At 45.9% G+C, this 19,699-nt stretch overlaps 1 protein-coding gene across 1 annotated transcript; it reads right to left on the reverse strand.

The window, feature by feature from the left end:
- Positions 1 to 6,138: 6,138 nt before the first annotated feature.
- Coil (coilin) lies at positions 6,139 to 18,690 on the reverse strand. Its single transcript, XM_041664116.1, has 7 exons — positions 18,437 to 18,690; positions 14,780 to 15,896; positions 14,572 to 14,658; positions 14,286 to 14,333; positions 12,088 to 12,157; positions 9,919 to 10,007; positions 6,139 to 7,218 (listed from the first exon to the last, which is right to left on the reverse strand). Exons 1-7 carry the CDS (start codon positions 18,688 to 18,690, stop codon positions 7,144 to 7,146), a joined length of 1,740 nt encoding a protein of 579 aa, XP_041520050.1. The 3' UTR covers positions 6,139 to 7,143.
- Positions 18,691 to 19,699: the final 1,009 nt, after the last annotated feature.

The raw sequence follows: 19,699 nt of genomic DNA on the forward strand, positions 1-19,699 counted from the left end.
ACGAAGGAATCGAAACTGGACGGGAGGGGCGGCGCCCTGGGCTTTCAGGAAGTCACGTGGGTCCCGGGAGGAGGGGGCGTGTTTGAGGCCTCTGGGCTAGTGCTGAGAGCTAAAGGTGGGGCGACAGGCAGAGTCCTGACCGCCCCCAGCGACCCGAGCAGCCTCAGCACGAACACCAGGTGCCATCTCAGGGTCACTCAGCAGATGAACTGTCGCAGGAGTTGGGGTATTCGTACTCCCCTACTCAGGGCCCGTGTCCTCCCGGAGTGCAGCACCACTTTGGAGAATATTCGTCCGTGCTCTGGGTGTCCCAACCGCCCCTCCAAAACAAGACGGGTCTTATTGTCCTCATTAAAACCAAAGCACGACAGAACAAAATACCGTAGACGGAGAACACAATGATTCGTGCCTGTTATTCCATCACTTGGAAAGCTGAGGCAGGAGGATTGCCGTGAGTTCGATACCACCCTAGGTGACAGAGTGAGGGACTGTCTCAACATCTAAAGCTGGGTTGAGGAGATGTCTGGGCGGGAGAACTTGCAGTATGAGGCCGCGGGGCCTAAATCAAGTTATTTAACCCTGGTTAAGACTCCACAAAATTGTCTTTCTGGGTCTGGGTTACCTCCTTCAAAATGATATTTTCTAGCTCCATCCATTTGCCTGCAAAATTCAAGATGTCGTTATTTTTTCTGCTGTCTAGTACTCCATTGTGTAAATGTGCCACATTTTCCTTATCCATTCTTCGGTCGAGGGGCATTTAAGTTTCCAGGTTCTGGCTATGACAAACAATGCTGCTATGAACATAGTTGAGCACATGTCCTTGTGGCATGATTGAGCATCCTTTGGATATATACCCAAAAGTGGTCTTGAGGAAGGTTGTTTCCTAATTTTCTGAGAAATCGCCACACTGACATCCAAAGGGGCTGTACCAGCTTGCATTCCCACCAGCAATGCAATAATGGTTTTTAAACATAAAGCAAAGAAAACCAGCCCACAAATCACAATCCCAGAGAACCTAAACAACAATGAGGACACTAAGAGAAACTTACATAGATCTAATCTACATGGGAAGTAGAAATCCCAATGAGATTCGGAGGAAACTCTGATTTCTTTGGGGTACATTGTCTCAATAATTTGATAGATTGAGAGATACAAGGGTCTCTTTACATCTCTTCACTTCTTCCAGATTGGTTACAGTGTTTCCAAACTGGGCAGGGTAGGGCACACCTATAATTCCAGAACTCTCTCTAGGGAGACTGAAGTAGGAGGATCTAAAGTTCAAGGCCAGCCTTGGCTACACAGGAAGACCTCTCCCCCCCCCCCCTTTTTTAAGTAATAAGGATATAGTTTAGTGATAGCATCCCTTGCCTAGCATGTGTGAGGCTCCAAGTTCAATTTTCAATACTGAAATAAAAAATAGCAGCTTTGACTGACCGGGGATTTGAGGATTCCCAAATCTAACAAATGTCTTCTCTCTTATGTGTGCACGCACAATATTGGAGCTTCAAACTTTTTTTTATCAAAATCATTCATTTAGGCTTACTTTGTTTTTAGTTCTGTGGGTCCCCCATTCTGGGCAGGGTGAAGAACATGCAGGTGGGTGGACAGGAGGCTACAAGTGTTCTTTGGGAAATTTAATGGGATCAAGGAGAAGTTTTAAGAGGAATTATGAAAGTTTATCTTGGATGACAAGGCTCGGCAGCCATGCTGACAAGGTAAATATCCCACTATATCTAACAGCCCCTGTTTATGAGGTACCTACTGTGTGCCAGACAAACTGAGTTTATTACTGGAAAAATCCTTACAAAGCCCTAGGAGTCGGTGTCCCACATCCATTTTTACTGGTGAAGGTCAAGACGCTGTCACAAACAGAGCTGGGATTCGAGCTTGGGACTGCTGAACTCAACATTCTAAGTGCTGGTTCCCCTAATTTACACACACAGGCTTCTACTTCCCCGGGATCTATCGTCCCATCTATTCTAGTTCATATTTTGGTGGTCATTGTCTGCATGGAAAAAGAAGACGAAAGGATGCTGGGGTGAGACGCTGAGACCCCCCCTTACGATAACCTTCAAAGGAGATAAAATCATCCCAGGTTACAGAGAAAATAATCAGGCTCAGAGAACCTAGCAATACAGCTAAGACAATGGGCGCTGACATGGGGCTTATCTGCTTCCAGAAGGCAAATATTTCCTACTACAAAACGCTTCCTCCCAAGGGAGGTGCAAAGCAGCTTCCAGGAAACAAACACTAGAAAATCCACCCCTAACCTAATTTTCATGGGTGGAGGAGTGTGATGATTCATGGCAGAATGTGGCATTCTCTTTCTAGGCTCGTGGTTGGGAAAGGCAGATTGAACAATGAAGATCATTGGGAGAGCCATATTCCATGTTGATCAAATTCCAAGGGGGAGAGAGTCACGGAGACCTCCACAACAGGCATGCATGCCACAGAGCGAGAGCTGAAAGGGTAGGGGCCAGCCAGTTCTGCCTTCTAATATGGTTAGCAGTGAAGAAGTGTGTCCCGAGAAGCCAGATCCTCTGGAGGGCATGTATTTCTTATCTGTGAAGCTGGGAGAGCCGGAATAGCTCCCGAACCTTTTAGTACAGATGACATATGTGTGTAAACACATCAGAAGTAGGCGGTGATGAGGACCATGAACTGTTAACCTTTTCAAAGGGCTGATGGCAGGCCAGGGACTGCCCCGCTGATAGGGTGTGTTTGTTTATCATCATAACTGGTATCTTCAGTCCGGCAATGTTCCAAAGTCAAATGGGACCCAGTTGGTCAAGAGGGAACTATATGGCCCCATCCAGGTAATGCCTAGCAACCATGTTAGGTGCCTAGTAACCATGTTAGGATCCCTGCTCCGTATCTGGAGGTTGGGGAAAGTAGGTAAAGAAGCCTCATTCGCCTGAAAATACAACTTCGTTATTCCCACCAGCGCAGTCCTCATGAAACATCAGCTGTGGTATGAACACGCACCTTTGAATCCTCAAACCCTTGTGAAGGACGTTGAGAGGCCGGGGATATCACTTAGTGCTAAAATGTGGAGTTAACAGGATGAAAGGTTGGGGGGGGGGCAGCCAGAGATGTCTAAATGGCAAAGATGACAAAGACCTATTGTGAAATAGGCACAGGACAGAGAGAGGGAGGTCCCTGAATCTTAGGTCTCTGAGCTTAGTTTTTTCTTAAATGTGCCATCATGTCCATGTTCCCAAAACATTTAAAAACAAACTCCCACCCTCCCCAGATTTTGAAAAAGAAACTCTCATTGTGTAGCCCAGGTTCACCTTTAATTCCTCCTGCTTCCACTGAAGTTATTCCTAACCAAAAAATAAGTGTAAAGAGTTCTAGCCAAGCTCTTGTTTTATTCCCAAACTGTGTTTTGATCGAGGAACTCTCATTTGCTTGGTCAAGACTTAAGGGCTGCCTTTTCTACCTCACCTGGCAAGTGGGACGAGTCGCACAAATTGAATGTAAACACACACTCCTGGAACAACCAAAAGGAGTGAAATATTATTGTTTTATATATTGCTGGATTTGATTTGCTAATCTTTGTCTTTAAATTTTTAATGCGTGTGTGCATGTGTGTGTGTATGCTCACAAGAGTGTGTCCTTGTTACAGCATGAGCAGGCCACAGCATGCGTGCAAAGGTCAGAGAACAACTTGAGGGAGAAGGTTCTCCTCTTTGACCATGTGGATCCCATGGACAAAACTCAGGCTGTCAGGCGTGGCTGCATCACCTTTACCCGATGGACCATCTTGCAGACTCTTTCTTTCTTTCTCTCTCTCTCTCTCTCTCTCTTTCTCTCTTTCTCTCCCTCTTCTTCTTCCTTATTTTCTTCCTTCCTCCTCTCTTTCCTTGAACACCTGATCTTCCTGCCTCCACCTCCAAAGTACTAATTATAGACATGTATCCCCACGCCCAGTTTATGAGGGTTATGGTTGTAACCTAGGGCTCTGTATGTTTTAGGGAAGCACTAGATTGAACTACAACCACAGTCAGGATTTGCTAATATTTTTACAGATGTGGGGTTAGCATCTCATCATGGTGATGAAATGCAAGAGATGACAGAATAACAGGAAAGGTGAACCTCGACTCCTTTGTTCGGGGTTCTACTTCATGATCAGTTGGTCCCTTTGCTTTGAATCTGTGGTGTAGAAGCACATTGTGTCAGGAATGCCTGGTAGTCAGAGAGCTTGTCAGGATAGAGCGCCCTCCCTCAGCAGGCCTTCATAGTTCCCGCCTCTCAACAACACCACCTTGTGGATGCAAACCTTTAACACATGGGTGTCCAGAGGACACAATGCTTACTGTGATCCGAGGAGATGGTGGTCTAGGAACTCATTAGACATGTTAGGTGGTGCCACCTGGGTCATAGGTGCTATCTTCATTAATGTGACCTGAAAATGCCCTATATTCTGAAAGAGCTTGTGCTTCGTCAATGTTTGATGGAAAATATCTTGGTCTGCAATTTTCTCCAAGATAAAGCTTTGAATTGTGAATTTGATTTCTTTTAACAATTTTTAGGTTTATTTTATGCATATGATTGTTCTGCCTGCATGTATGTGCACCACATGTATACTTTGTGCCCGTGCAGGTCAGAAGATGGCATTGGATTTCCTGGAACTGGAGTTACAGATGCTCTTAAAAGCTGAGCCATCCATCCCTCTCTCCAGCTCTGTGAATTCAGCCTCTCCAGATGCTGTAACAATATTCAGAAGTTAAGAGCACTGGTTGCTCTTCCAGAGGCAGGTGGATCTCTGTGAGTTTGAGGTCAGCCTGGAGCCTGGTCTACGAAGTGAGTCCTAGGACAGGCTCCAAAACTACACAGGAAAACCCTGTCTCAAAAGTCAAAGAAGACGGGGGACAAAAAAAGGCCAGAGGTCTCCACTATCCTATTCCTTTCCCCCCTTATTTTGATTTTTGAAAGATTTTATTTTCAGTCAGGCATGATGGTTCACATCTTTAATCCCAGAGTTTAGGAGGCAGAGGCAAGCAGATCTCTGTGAATTTGAGGCCAGTTTGGTCTACAATGCAAGAGTTCCAGGCCAGCTGGGGCTACATAGCTAGACCCTGTGTCAAAAATTATTTTTTATTTTTTAAAGATTTTGTGTGTATGTTAAAGACTTAAATTGTGTGTTTGTGTGGGGGGATGAGTCAGTGCTCAAGGCATCGGACACATGGTGAGAATTAGCTCAGGTCTCTGTAAAAGCAGTATGTGTTTTTTCAGTCCTTTATAAAGAAAACACACAAACACTTCATAGGGGACCCAGGTCCACACATGGCTGTGTATATACAAATAAAGCAAAAGATTGGTGGGTTGTTTTGTTTTTGTTGTTGTTTTTTTTGTTTTTTGTTTTTCGAGACAGGGTTTCTCTGTAGCTTTGGAACCTGTCCCGGAACTAGTTCTTTTTTTTTTTTTTAATATTTATTTATTATGTGTACAATATTCTGTCTGTGTGTATGTCTGCAGGCCAGAAGAGGGCACCAGACCTCATTACAGATGGTTGTGAGCCACCATGTGGTTGCCGGGAATTGAACTCAGGACCTTTGGAAGAGCAGGCAATGCTCTTAACCTCTGAGCCATCTCTCCAGCCCCCTGGAACTAGTTCTTGTAGACCAGGCTGGCCTCAAACTCAGTATAGAGAGCAGGGCAATTCATACGCTGATAAACACACCCGGTCAACACTTGTGGGCCCAGCCAATACTGACTACTTATCTCAATCTGTTTCCAAGTCCTGGAAACAGTGTGCTACACAGAGCCCCACAGCTGATGTCCCCCCACTTAGGGCTGAGCTGCCCTCCTAGAGTAAAACGTATACATTCGCAAACACACACTTTGACATTCTGCAGATTAAATGAACAGCATCTTCACTGATCCAACAGCTTCCAGATCATATGGAACTCGGCTAAACCACACTTTTGACAGGACACTTGAGTCAAAAAGCAAATGATGAAAACTCTGAGACACTATCTTGCTATGTAGCCCAGGCTGTTCCTGAACTTATAAAGTTCTTATCTTTGGCCTCCCAGGTGTAAAGTAAACCGCCGTGTTATGAAAATGATTATAGACCAATAAGACTTCTTGAAGGACTCAAACATGTTAACTCAGCCTGGAAATTGAGTTGAATATGATTTTATTTAAAAATCTGCAAAGCTGAAGGAGGGATCCAAGTTTTTGTTAAAAGAAAGCAATTTTCACAGGTTTTTTTGTTTTCTTCAAGACAGGGTTTCTCTGTAGCTTTTAAGAGCCTGTCCTGGGACTTGCTCTTTAGGCTGGCCTCGAACTCACAGAGATCCGCCTGCCTCTGCCTCCCAAGTGCTGGGATTAAAGGCGTGCGCCACCACCGCCCGGCAATTTCCCAGTTTTTTATTCAGCCTTTAGCTTTGCTGAGTGGTAACAGAAAAGAAATTTTCTGTTCAAGATCCTCGCTTCAGCATGCTGAGCCAGGCTCCTGGCATCCTGTGGCAAAGCCACATGCCGCCGGTTTGAGGTTCATGGCCAGCCTCTGGCAGTAGGAGGCCTGCTCTCTTCCAGGCAATACAACACAGTTGTCTTGCCACTGCTTTCCACACAGGGCCCTGGGGATCCTGTATTTTACCGTTGGAAAAGTGTGAAAGGTTCCTTAACTCACCCTCTGCACTGAACCCACCTCCCCCAGGTCTTGAGGATGATGAGCATAAAATGCTCGGAATGCGTGAGACGCCCTGCGCTTACAGAGCGACTCCCATGTGAAAAAATTAGGTCAGGAAACATGCCTTAGTGTTTCAAATGTGACCCTAAAGAAAAACACAAGATGCACAGCAGGATCTCACACGTGTACTGGAAACTACTGACGACTGCGACTGGCGGGCCAGCGGTGGAAGAGAGCAAGCACACTGCCATACTGGTCTGCCCACAGGGCAGTTGTCAATGGCGCTACTGAATTTAGCCGAGGGAAATAAAGGTCTACGAACGAACACCCATGTTACTCTAAATGGTGAGGTAGATTCTTTTTCTAGTATGGTAAAGGGAAGATAACAGAAAGTCCAAACGATAGTTGATCTTCTTTTGGAAACTTCAGGCTATGGTCACGGTCACAAACAATTCTTATGGAATGCGAGGCCATGAGGTTGGAGGTTATGTGGAGACACCCTATTTACTTGAGATACTACTTGAGGAGTCAATAATCAGTCTCGGCTCAATCAATTCTTTCCAGAGTACAGTGATCTGTGGAAAAGCACAAAACACCCATTTAACCAACTCATTTTGACATCACAGAGATCTGCAGCTATAAATCGGAGGTTAGTTAAATAAATTTCTGTGCAGAATGGTTGAATAATAAGAATAATTTCAATACTAGTAAGCTGAGTTTAGTTACTCAAAATGCAGCTAAGTTTTACATTAAACATATTTCAGCCTTTGCTTTAGAGTCGAGTCTGGGTGATGAGAAGGCTGCTACGAGGTATCAGAAGGATTTGCCTTAGCCAGGCGGTGGTGGTACACGCCTTTAATCCTAGCTCTTGGGAGGCAGAGACGGGTGGACAGGTGGATCTCCATGAGTTCATTTGCCTTATAGACTGTGGAGGCCCAAAGAGACCAAAGGTCAGAGAGTTTGGAACTGGTTTTTAGTTCATTCGAGGTTGTTGTGCTTCTACCTCAAGCAAAGATCCACCTATATGTAAATCGAGTTCAGCATGCTCCAGACTATCGTTCACAGGTGTGGCTAGTTGCCAGCCCTTGTGCTGAAATAGGGAAGTAGTTGGTTCCTCACATAAAACAAAAGTCTAAGGATCCAACTAAGTTCTAGTTCCCTTTATGGAAATAACTTGGTTTGCCTGGAGTGTCTAGGGCGTGAGTCTCGGCAATGAGCAAGGAATGTAGCCCTTGAGTTTCAGTTTGGTGTTAACGCAGTCTTTTGTTTCACTCCTACCTTTTGAGGGCAGGAATATATTAACCATTTGGAAATTAAACACGGGTGAATTTCTAGTACTCACTGAAAAATTCCCTCCTGATCCTATCCTACATGTTTCTATGTTTTATTATTTTTGTTCGCATCTTCCTATTCTTTCCTATAGTTTTAAATTCCCACGCCTCCACTCTGGAAAACGGCATTTTTGGTGAGGCTGACCTTCGACAATAGAGAGGTGGCTCTGAGGGCTAGATGGGGCCTAATGGCCAGCATGAGGTGGCTGATCACCTTTCTGGGCCACTCTCTAGTTAATTTACCCTAGTCTGCCTAAGACAGGAACTACCACACAATTTACCAAGAGAGACGCCCCAAGCACTGGGTAAGGGTGAGTGATGAGAGCCATCTAGTGTCAAAAAAGAAAAACTACAGGTTTTCTGCTCGCAATTTTCCTAGGAACATATTTCAACAAAAATTGTAAAAAATATTGCAAACAGGGGCTGGAGAGATGGTTCAGTGGTTAAGAGCATTGCCTGCTCTTCCAAAGGTCCTGAGTTCAATTCCCAGCAACCACATGGTGGCTCACAACCATCTGTAAAGAGGTCTGGTGCCCTCTTCCAGCACCAGAATATTGTATATAATAAATAAATAAATAAATAAATATTTTAAAAAAAAATATTGCAAACATAGAAGTATAGGAGATGAAGCCTTTAATCCCAGCACTTGGGAGACAGAGACAGGTGGTTCTCTGTGAGTTCGAGGCCAGCTTGGTCTACAGAGCAAGTTTCAGGTCAGGCTCCAAAGCTACAAAGAAACCCAAAAAACAAAATAAAACAAACAAACAAAAAAGTATAGGAGATGATACTTTCACAAACCCTAAGAATATGTTTCTAGGAAGAAATCCTAAGAGGCTCTTCTATCTTAAAACACAGTCTGGGGGCTGGAGAGATGGCTCAGAGGTTAAGAGCATTGCCTGCTCTTCCAAAGGTCCTGAGTTCAATTCCTAGCAACCACATGGTGGATCACAACCATCTGTAATGGGGTCTGGTGCCCTCTTCTGGACATCAGGCATACACACAGACAGAATATTGTATACATAATAAATAAATAAATAAATATTAAAAAAAAAAACACAGTCTGGTTGGGTCTCTACAGGTTTAAGAGTTCAGACAAAACAAGAATTTTCAGCACTGAAATATATATAATGGCAAAATAAGCAAGATGTTTCAAATATGAGTACAGAGAGGAAGCATTCTTAACTATAATCAAGCTGCCAAGGAGCTACCGCCAGCAACTGACTGCTAGCTCTGAACAGAGGGAAACACAGAGACCATGTGCTCTGTCCCGTCCGTGAGGGCTGGCAAGATGGCTCAGTGGGTGAAGGTGCCTGCTGCCAAGCCTGATATCCTGAGTTCAATCCCCAGGATCAACATGGTGGAAGGCAAGAACAGACAATTGAAAGTTGGCTCCTGACCTTCACATGCATGTGGTGGCATATGCACACACAATAATAAGTGCAATCTAACATTAAAATAGAGTATCAGAGGGCAGAATCACCACGTTGTGTCATTCCGTATGCCATCCATGCCGCTTAGGCCGGGACTGGGGAACCTGAGGGACAGGAACAACTTGTGATGACAGAGGTTTCTGAGTTCATATTTCTTCTTGAGCTGAGTTTGGTCACATGGTTAAGCTGAAGCTACAGCAATGGCTCTCAGGGTATTTGGTAATATAAAGTCTGACATACGCCTCTTTCCTACGGGAACCTACACAAGTAGAATTTTCAGTAAGCACTATGCTTTTATACAAGGTGTGTGTGTTGTCACGTGGGCTCTGGGAGGTCCGTGGTAGCACCTTGTTTTGGAACTTGTCACTTGTTTGCTATTCCACAGGACGATTAAATGCCCCAGAGCCCCGATCCTCCAGGGTTTTAACACAAGCAGTTCAGGAAGCTGTAATGTCACCTTTCATACTCCGCCCCCTCTCCCATCAGTCAAAAGTTTTAAGAGCAGCTTGCCTACCCGCCTCTCCTGTGTTACGGCATACTCCACCACCTCGGTTCCGTTTTCATTGTGATAGACCAAATCAAACTTCCCAGGTTCTTTCACAGCTGAAACCAGAGGGTAGAAGGACAGTAAGTCATATTTATATCTCCATGGTTAAAATGTTCCCCACGAGGATTTCCAATCACTGGGAAACTCGTGTAAAAGCTGGGGACATACAGGAAAGTGTGGTATACTGCTTTATAAGACACGGCCTGTGCCAGCAACAGGATTTTCTTATCATTTATCAGAGATAAGCGTCCCTTCATCATAATGACACGGGTTTGAAAAACCCAGAGTACATCCAATACAAAATGTGCAACCACAAAATAATCCCCAAAGATAATCTTTGTTTAACAAGGGAAGGTATGGGATGCTGATGTTTTCAAAAAATCATGTATGTCTAAACTCGGAAACATGAGCAGGTTTCAGCCTTGCACAATAATATGGGATCAGAAAAATTATCATACAAGCTAAAACCATACAAACTGAATTTGAGGCCAGCCTGGTCTACAGAGCAAGTTCCAGGACAGACAGAACTGTTTCATAAAGAAACCTTGTCTCAGAAAAAAAAAAAAATCATCAAAACATTGAAAATCTCACCAGGGATGCAGCTCAGTTGGCATTGTGTTTCTCTAGCATGCATAAAGCCTGGGGTTCAATTCCTAGCACCCCATAAAACCAGGCATGGTTGTGGTCATCTGTAATCCTAGCACTCAGGAGGAAACTCAGAAGTTCAAGGTCATCACTGGCTACAGAGCAAGTTCTACACAAGGATCTACGAGACTCCAGCTCAAAACACGGGGAGGAGGAGCAGAGAAAGGGCTCAGCAAACAAAAGTGCTTGCTGCACAAGCCCAGGACTTGAGTGTGGTCCCCAGGACCCACGCGGTGGACAGAAGAATTAATTCTTGCAAGTTCTCCTGACTAGTGCATGTCTAAATACACACATACAGACACACACACAGACACACACACACAAAATACATGTTTTAAGAAAAAACTGGGAGAGGGGGACAGGACACAGGAGAAATTAGAGGGGGTGGAAGACGAGTAAAAATGATGTGAATACAGTCTCATGTATGAAATTCTCCAAAAACAAAACCCAAAAAACTGAAATTAAAACAAACACAACAACAAAATCCCCAAACTTTAAACATCTTTACTGTATAAAGAAATTAAAAAAAAAAACTATAAAACACATAACGTGTACTTGGATCTAGAAGAGCAGGCAGAGAAAACAAAAGCGTCTGCCTCTTTGTGCGTGGGTGGATACTTGCCTCCTGCAGCTTCCACACGTCATTCTGTGCCTTGTGGATAGGCATGCTCCCTTCAAAGCTCAGATCCTCTGAGCTCCTAATACCACGCAGTAGCTCAGCTCTGATAACTTCGTTTCTTTCTCTCTCTCTCTCTCTCTCTCTCTCTCTCTCTCTCTCTCTCTCGTTGTTTTTGAGACAGGGTTTCTCTGTGTAGCTCTGACTGTCCTGGAACTTACTTTGTAGATGAGGCTGGCTTGAATTCACAGAGTTCCACCTGCCTCTGCCTCCCAAGGGCTGTATTAAAGGCAAACACCATTGCTGAGTTTCCTTTTGATCTTTTATAGCTGATCTATGCAAACAGTTGAATTGCAGTTTTCTTGTAACCTCCCTAACTAAGCATTCAGTTTAGGTTTCCAAAAGCAACTGTTCTTGCAATTCACATTCACCAATACTTATAATCTCCTGTCAAAGTGTATGACAGTGATAAGAACAACCAGCCAGTCGGGCGGTGGTGATGCACACCTCTAATCCCAGCACTTGGGAAGCAGAGGCAGGTGGATCTCTGTGAGTTCGAGGCCAACCTGGTCTACAAGAGCTAGTTCCAGGACAGCTAGGGCTGTTACACAGAGAAACAAACAAACAACAACAACAAAACCCAACCAATCAACCAAACAAACAAAAAACAAGCAGCCCAAAGTCTGCATCCAAGGAGAAGGTGCACAGGTTCCCAGGGCTACAGAGTGCTGACAGGTGGTGGAGATCAGAGAACGGTACTTATCCTGGGGCCAGGTGAGTGGAGGCCAAGGGAGGGCACAGCTCTAGGTGTGAAACTGCTCAGAAGGCACTGTGGGATGGAGGCTAGCGCACCACACCTGCTTCTAAAGACGCACCTGGTAAGGATGAGAGGACTTCTATTTCCACTTGCTGGGTCTCTGGGTCATGGCTTAGAATTTTTCCTTCCTTCCAAAAATAAAAGACCAAGTCAAAAATCTCCACATAAAGCACTAAAGGACACTAAGTAAGTAGACAGTAAAATTATTTTTTTGTAATATAAATTTATCTCAACAAATCAACATGTAGGGGAATAGAAAGAAGCAATTCTACCTGAATATACTGAAATATCATTAAAGGTAAAATAGATAAACGTTAGTCATGACTGATGGATACATACAGCAGCTGACAAAAGGAAAACAATTACAACAGGTCCCCAAAATTGATGGGGTGAAAGGAGGAAGGCAGGCTAAAGCAATGTGTTCAAGCGAGGACCAGCATCACAGCTTTCATTGGGAGAGCGACACAGAAACAGTGGTGCTTACCGGGTTCCTAGCACTGCAGGGGCCACTCTAAGCCCTATGCATAGCCCCGCCCCCAGCAGGGACAGGAAGGCATGTTGCTAGGAAACCTGGTCCGTCCTACTTACCCAGCAGCCCACCCCACCACGGGCACTGAGAAACTTCTCAACAAAGAAATGGCGCCAAAAGCCCAATTACCCATTTCTGGTAGCTGATGCAATCTGCCTTTCTGACATGACCAGCCCACCCACGTGCCCACCCGGGGGCTTGTTTTCTGACCATACTTGGGTACAATCCCAACACCTGGCTGGCATGCCATTAACCCTCATCTATAAAACCTCCCTACCTTAGTTCAGGAACATGACTTCTCTGGTCCGGTGACCTCATCTGAGAGCTACACCCAATAAACCTGCATTTATCTGCTTTTAATCTGGTCTGATCTGGACATTTGCATTGGCAGAAACATATCAAACACCAGTGCACATAAAATAAAAATAACTCATAAAAAAAAAAACTTAAACTGGGCGTGGTGGTGCTCCTTTTAATCCCTGCATTTAAGAGGTAGAGTCAGACAAATCTCTGAGTTCTAGTTCGAAGCTAGTCTGGTCTACAGAACAAGTTCCAAGACAAGACAGTCAGGGCGACACAAAGAAACCTTGTCTCAAAAAGCAAACAAACAAAAACTTAAAAAGAGGACCCATTGCCCTGCCCATATGGGTGGCAGTGGTGAGACAGCTGTAGGGCCACATACTGAGGCTAACCAATGAGCTTTTTGTTGTTTGCTTTGTAAGACAAGTTTACTTTGTGTAAAAGTCCTGGCTGACCTGGAACTTGACTTGTAGACTGGGCTGGCCTCCAACGCACAGAGATCCACCTGCCTCTGCCTCCTGAATGCTGAGATTATAAAGGTGCCCATCACTGCCCGGCTAACACTAGTCCTTTCTAAAAAAAAAGCATGCAAGCACTTTTTCATGCTGAGCCACCTCTCCAGTCCACCACTCAGTACCTACGCTGGTTCTCTGGGTGCAGGCCAGCGGGGCTTTTTATTTACTTATTTATTTATTTCTGAGACAGGCCCTGAGTTTGGCCCTCAGCAGCACAACAGCCCCTGTGCTCCAGGTGAGCTCATCATTCTCACCCTGTTTTCTTCTCGGGTGTCAGCCACAGAAGACTCGGAGACTTCACAGTGACCCTCGCAAACATCCACAGAACCTCATCCTCTTTTATGACATTATTTACCAAAAGTGCCTATATTATCCATGCAAGTATTATTCAAATATACCAACACTTCATTTTTTAAAAAAGATTTAATTATTTTTTTATATATGAGTACTCTATTTGCATATAAGCCTGCACACCAGAAGAGGGTATCAGATCAAATTATAGATGGTTGGGAGCCATGATGTAGTTGCTGGGAATTGAACTCAGGACCTTTGGAAGAGCAGCCAGTGCTCTTAACCTCTGAGCAATCTCTCCAGCCCCATACTCCATCTATTTAAAAACATTTGAAACAGATCTCTCTATGTAAGCCCAGTTCACTTCAGATTTAAAACTCTCCTGCCTCAGCCTCCTGGGTGCCAGGATTAAAGGAAGGTGCTGCTACACTGGACAAGTTTCTGACATGGTGACAGTTTAATTTTCTGTTTTTCAAGAGGTGCAGGCTCACTATATTGCCCAGCCTAGTTGTGACCTCCTAGGCTCAAACCATTTCCTGCCTCAGCCTTCTGAATAACTTGGACAACAGGTGCACCCTGCAGAACCAGCCAACTTTATGATGTTCATAGAGACAGCCTTACCTTGTAGTCAGAGACATCTGGAGAGTAGTCCGAAGTGAGCTCCAGAAGCTAAAAAAGAAGACAAATCCTACAGGTCCACCCTGCCCCTTAGACCCTCACCCTCCTACCCCAGGAACAGGGGCCATGAAGAGGCACACACTCCCACCCACCTGGGGCCCCACCATGACTTCTGACATCGGCAGACAGTTTCTGGAGACCATTACTTAGTAAGACTAAGTAAGCTTTGTATGTTGTGGGGGGGTGGGAATCTTGCCTTTGTTAGAGCTGATGCTGTTTTAACATATACCTTAAACGCAATCTTTTCGCCGACTTGAGGGGCAGCTGCCAACAGTGGCAACAGACTATAGTCCTTCTTGTGTGTCTCTACAGGATTCTGGAAAACAGTCATGTGACTTCGTTACTGGAGAGAAAAGCGGAACCCATGCCATGCCACAGAGCTGAGATACACTCCATGGGGAACAGAGGAGGCCAACTCACACACAGTAAATACTTACCTGGATCACGGTGGATGAATTTGTTAGGATGTCATTTAACTGCTTCTGCTTCTGACTCTCAGAACTTCTATTTAAGATGCAGGAGACAGCATGCCCGCGGCCTCGACCTCGGCCCCGTACACCCCGGCCCCTCAGTCCCTTCCCAAACAAGAAGTCCTCTCCTCGTCCCCAGCCTCTTCCCAAACTGGTGGGGAAGGGTACACTGGAAGGAGGACCAGGAGCTTGTCTGCCTCTGCTTGAGTCAGAAGGCTTCCATCCCGTGACACCCGGCGTCTGCAACGTGAGCCCTGGACACCCTTGCCCTGCAAAGAGGCCAGCTGTCTTTAAGAAGTCCGAGGCGCCCTCGGAGATGTTCTTGGACACCACAAACTGGTCTTCCGACTCTGAACTCGAGTCTGAACTGGATGACGAGGTTCTGGTGGCCTTGCTCTTGCCAGAGCTGAAGGGAAAGCTGGCCTTTGAGGACTGTCTGCTGGCAGCTGCAGTTTTTGTAGCTGGTCCATCTTTCAACAGCTCAGCTGTGAGTTTCTCTGAAAAGGTGAGCCCCTGCACTGTGACGCTGCAGTGGCCATCGCTGACCGACTCTGGAGAGGAATCCGAGTCTGACAGGTAGCTTGGGCTCCCTTTTGGCCCTGCGCTGCTTTTCCTCCGGGTTTTAGTGATGCTGCTTCTGGGGGAGCCTTTGGGGGAGCCCTTGGGGGAGCCCTTAGGGGAGCCCTTGGGCGAGCCACAGTTCCACTCTTTGGGTGCCTGTGTTTTGGGGGACTTGGCGGCCTTGGTCTGCTTCTTAGGTTCACATTTCTCCTTTCTTTTTGGCGGTTTCTTTCTGGCCTCTTCCTCCTCCTCTTCCGGGGTGCCTGTCGCTTTGCTTTTTCTGTTGCTTTTCCTCCCCACTTCATCCTGGACAGGCTTTGTCTCCAGGTCCAAGGCCTTGTCATTGTGGCTGCCGTCTTCTTTCTTTTTCCACTGCTTCTTTGAGTACTTGTGACCCAGGTCCGTTTCTTCACCCTCCACCAACTTCAAAGTCCGCTTCTTTGCTTTTCTGAGTGGAAAGTGGGAGTCGCCCCCATTGCTTACTATGAGACTCTCAGGGAGTCCTCCGTCTTCTAACTTAACCCTGTCGAAAGAAGAGAGAGGCTAGCAATCACAGCTACAGGAGGCAGTTACGTGTGCCAGGACTGCGGACCGGCACACGGCTGAGGGATGAAAGACTCTGCAAGATGATCCACACGGCACGATTCTAATGTAAATCAGCTATAGGAAGACAAATGCCACATGTGTGCATTTATATTAAGACTTTAAAAGAAAAGATCTCAAAGAAGAAGAAACTAGAATAGGAACCTAAGAAGGTGGTAAGGGAAGGTAAGACGTGCATATACACAGAAAGACTAAATTCTAATGTTCCTCTGCAGCATAGGCAACAGTGGTGGACACTGACCAATCAGCCCCAAAGACCACAAGAGAGGATTTCCCTTTTTCCTTCTCTCTCTCTCTCTCTCTCTCTCCATTATGTAGACCAGGCTGGCCTTAAACTCAGAGATTTCCCTGCCTCTGTTACCTGAGTGATGGGATTAAAGGCATGTCTGAGAGAGGACTTTTAATGACCCCATCATCAAAGAAACAGTATGAAGAAACAGATATGACAATCAATTCTGATCTAATCATTACATATTATATATACATACCCTGAAATGACACACTGTACACTACAAATATGTGCATTAACTACATATTAATACAGCGCTTAAAAATAAAGTGTTTTCCTATTCCTGCTTAGATTCTGAATAGTTATAGTCACCCACATGCTCCATGATAGTTTGTAAGGGTTAAGTTTATATCAACCTGGCAAGGCAACAGGGTGCTCAGCTCAGACACTGCATCCATGATGTCTCTGAGTTTCTGGATGACATTCCCACTGAAGTCTCAAGACTGAATAAAGGGTACAAGTCCACCCAACCCCTCTCTGCTCTCTCGGCTGCAGGTAGCTATGACTGTCTCCTTTCCCCTTCCCTTCCTTCCTTCCTTCCTTCCTGTCACTTTGTAGACCAGGCTGGCCTCGAACTCACAGAGGTCTGCCTGCCTCTACCTCCCAAGTGCTGGAATTAAAGGCATGCACCACCACTGCCCAGCACATTCCATACTTTTTATATCACCCCCTCTGAGGCTCAGGGAACATCAAAGAGGAGAGGAGAAGGAATAATATAAGATCACGGGGAGACATGCAGCAAAAAGATGTCTTCTGATCCGACACAGCCGTTGCACTCGGGAGCTCTCACAGGAGGGTATGCGCTTACACAGGACTGGGCCTCTCAACATTTCACCTGGATGTGAGGGGGGTGTCGATGAGACCCCACCCCTCCCTGAGGGAGCTGCTAGTAAAAATTAACAGGCCTAAGGAAACTGTCTCCCCCAGTGCCTCGGTCAGCAGAGTGCCTGCTGTTCAAGCATGAGAACCTAGATTTGGAGCCCGAGTGTGCTGGTGTGTGTCTGTGATCTTAGCACCGGGAAAACAGAGATGGACAGAGGCAGGCGGATCCCTGGAGCTCACTGGCCAGGCCAACCTAACCTGGCTCTAGGTTCAGTCAGGGAGCCAGTAAAATAAGGTGACTTGGAATTGAGAAAGGCACTAAGTATCAACCTCTGCATAAATTTACACAAATGCATGCACACCCAATGCGTATGTGCACACATGCATACAAGACACACACACACAAAATGTATCTGTCAGGGGAAGACAGATGTTAAGGAGCAAGAAACAACCAAACAACAAAATCCCAAACGTTTACATTTAGTTGGCTTTTTAAAATTTTTTTTTTGAGATTTTATTTATTATTTTCTTGTTTGGGTGTTTTGGCTGCATGTATGTTTGTGCACCATGTGTGTGCAGTATCAATGAAGACCAGGAGAGGGCGTCAGATCTTCCTGGGACTGTAGTGAGCTATCACATAGGTGCTGGGACCTGAACCCTGAAACCCTGAACCAGGATCCTCTAGAAGAGCAGACAGTGCTCTTAACTACTGAGTCATCTCACCAGCCCTTATATGTAGTTGATGATGATGATGATGATCTACACCATTTATCAGCAAGGCTCATTGCAACCCACCTCCCTAGCTCCCTGGACTGACTCTAGGGCTCAGGCCTGCTAGCTAGACAAACACTCATTCAACTACTGAGCTACATTCCCAGGCCCACAGACGTAACATATTTCCAGAGGCAGTTGTTCATCTGCGGCATTTAGGAGGAATTTTCCTGTCGTTTGCTACAACCGTTACTTGTAACCGTTTTCACTGTAGTTTTGGACATCATTAACATCGTTATAAGCACTTAGGAGGCAGAGGCGGGTGGATCTTTGTGAGTTCGAGGCCAGAGAAACCAAAAAACCAAACGGGGGGGGGGGGGGGGGTGTCTGTGGCACATTTGCGCCATGCGCACAGCACACGGAGCCTGGCGGGGTGAGCACCGGCCCTGCCCTTGAGTATCAGAGCTGCTCCGAGTCTAGTGGCCCCCGGACTCAGAAGCGCCCGAGGGAAGGATCCTCCATCCCGGCTGGACCACTCCGGATCTCGTGCCTGTGCCTTTCTGCAGTGGCCGCGCGGTGCAGCCAGCGCGCCCCCGCCCGCCCGCCCGCCCGTGCCCGCGCCGCGCGCGCCCGCACACCTGAGGCAGTCGTTGTCTCTCACCAGGCGCGCGCTCTCGGCGGGGGGCAGCAGCCCCCCGTCCAGGTAGAGGCCCAGGAACGCCCCGGAACTGAAGCCGAAGCGCTGGCGGATAAGACTGATGAGATCCGTGACAACTCGGCATCTGTTCAGGTCCACCAGAAGCCAGAAGACCGTGCAGTGTGGCGTGGCCGGCGGCGGATAGTCAAACTGAAGCCGTAGCCTAATCATCTCGGAGGCTGCCATCTTGCTCATGCTCAACGGAAGCCGAGAGGTTCCACAGGGCTACCGAGAGGCATGCTCAGGCCGGCTCGTCCGCCCCGGAGGCCGGTGGCGCGCGCCGCCTAATGGCGCGAGTGTGTACTTCAGGGTCCCGTAGTGAGCTCTAGCTACTCCATTCTTTCCCAGGTCCGAATATATCCAACCTTCTGCCACCATGTCTCCTAAGATATCGGTTTGTGTATGGAAAAAAAAAAAAAAAAAAGCCTGTAAAAATAGTAAGCAGCCTGACCTAATTTTTATCTTTATACACAAAAGGTCAGAAAAGCACCAAAATCCACATGTGTTTGTCCAGGCCTAATTCTAGGGGTTTGTCTGGTGAGACCCAAAGTTCTCACGGGAGTGTCTAAAACAAAAACAAAGTCCTTGGGGCCTCACGGGTTCCGTGTGTGCTGTGTCTGTGACCAGATCAAGTGTGCTTTCCTTATCTTGAGGCAGAAAAATCGTGAAAGTGTTGAAGGCAGAAGTAAGGAATCAGAAAATTAAATAAATACGAAGTTTTTAAAAATAATTAAAATCAAGGCTTGTTCTCTATAAACAACAAAAACCAGTAACCTTTTGCTGGCAACACAGCACAGTTGAGTCATTTCCTCTAATTTCCTCTAAAATGCATGTAGCCCTGGGCTCCAGCCTCGCCACAAAGGTAAAAATTATGACCTCTTTACCTATCTGGGAGATTTAAAAAAAAAAATGTGTGTCCTAACCCTACAAATCCATCATTTGAAACAGTACTTGTGGACTAGGTACTCTGTTACTTTAGAAGAAATTATAAGAGTGAGGTTTAATAAAGAAATTTAAAATTTTTTGTTGTTGTTACTGGCCTCACAATTTCCTTGTTTGTAATGTGAATTCAGGCTTGCTTTTTTTTAAAAAAAAAAAAGATTTATTTATTTATTATGTGTACAGTATTCTTCCTACATATATCCTATAGGCCAGTAGAGGGCATCAGATCTCATTAAAGATGGTTGTGAGCCACCATGTGGTT

This window comes from Microtus oregoni, unplaced genomic scaffold (assembly GCF_018167655.1).
Source record: "Microtus oregoni isolate MIOR12 unplaced genomic scaffold, Mior012 000015F_ref0000493, whole genome shotgun sequence".
NCBI classification, from domain to species: domain Eukaryota; kingdom Metazoa; phylum Chordata; class Mammalia; order Rodentia; family Cricetidae; genus Microtus; species Microtus oregoni.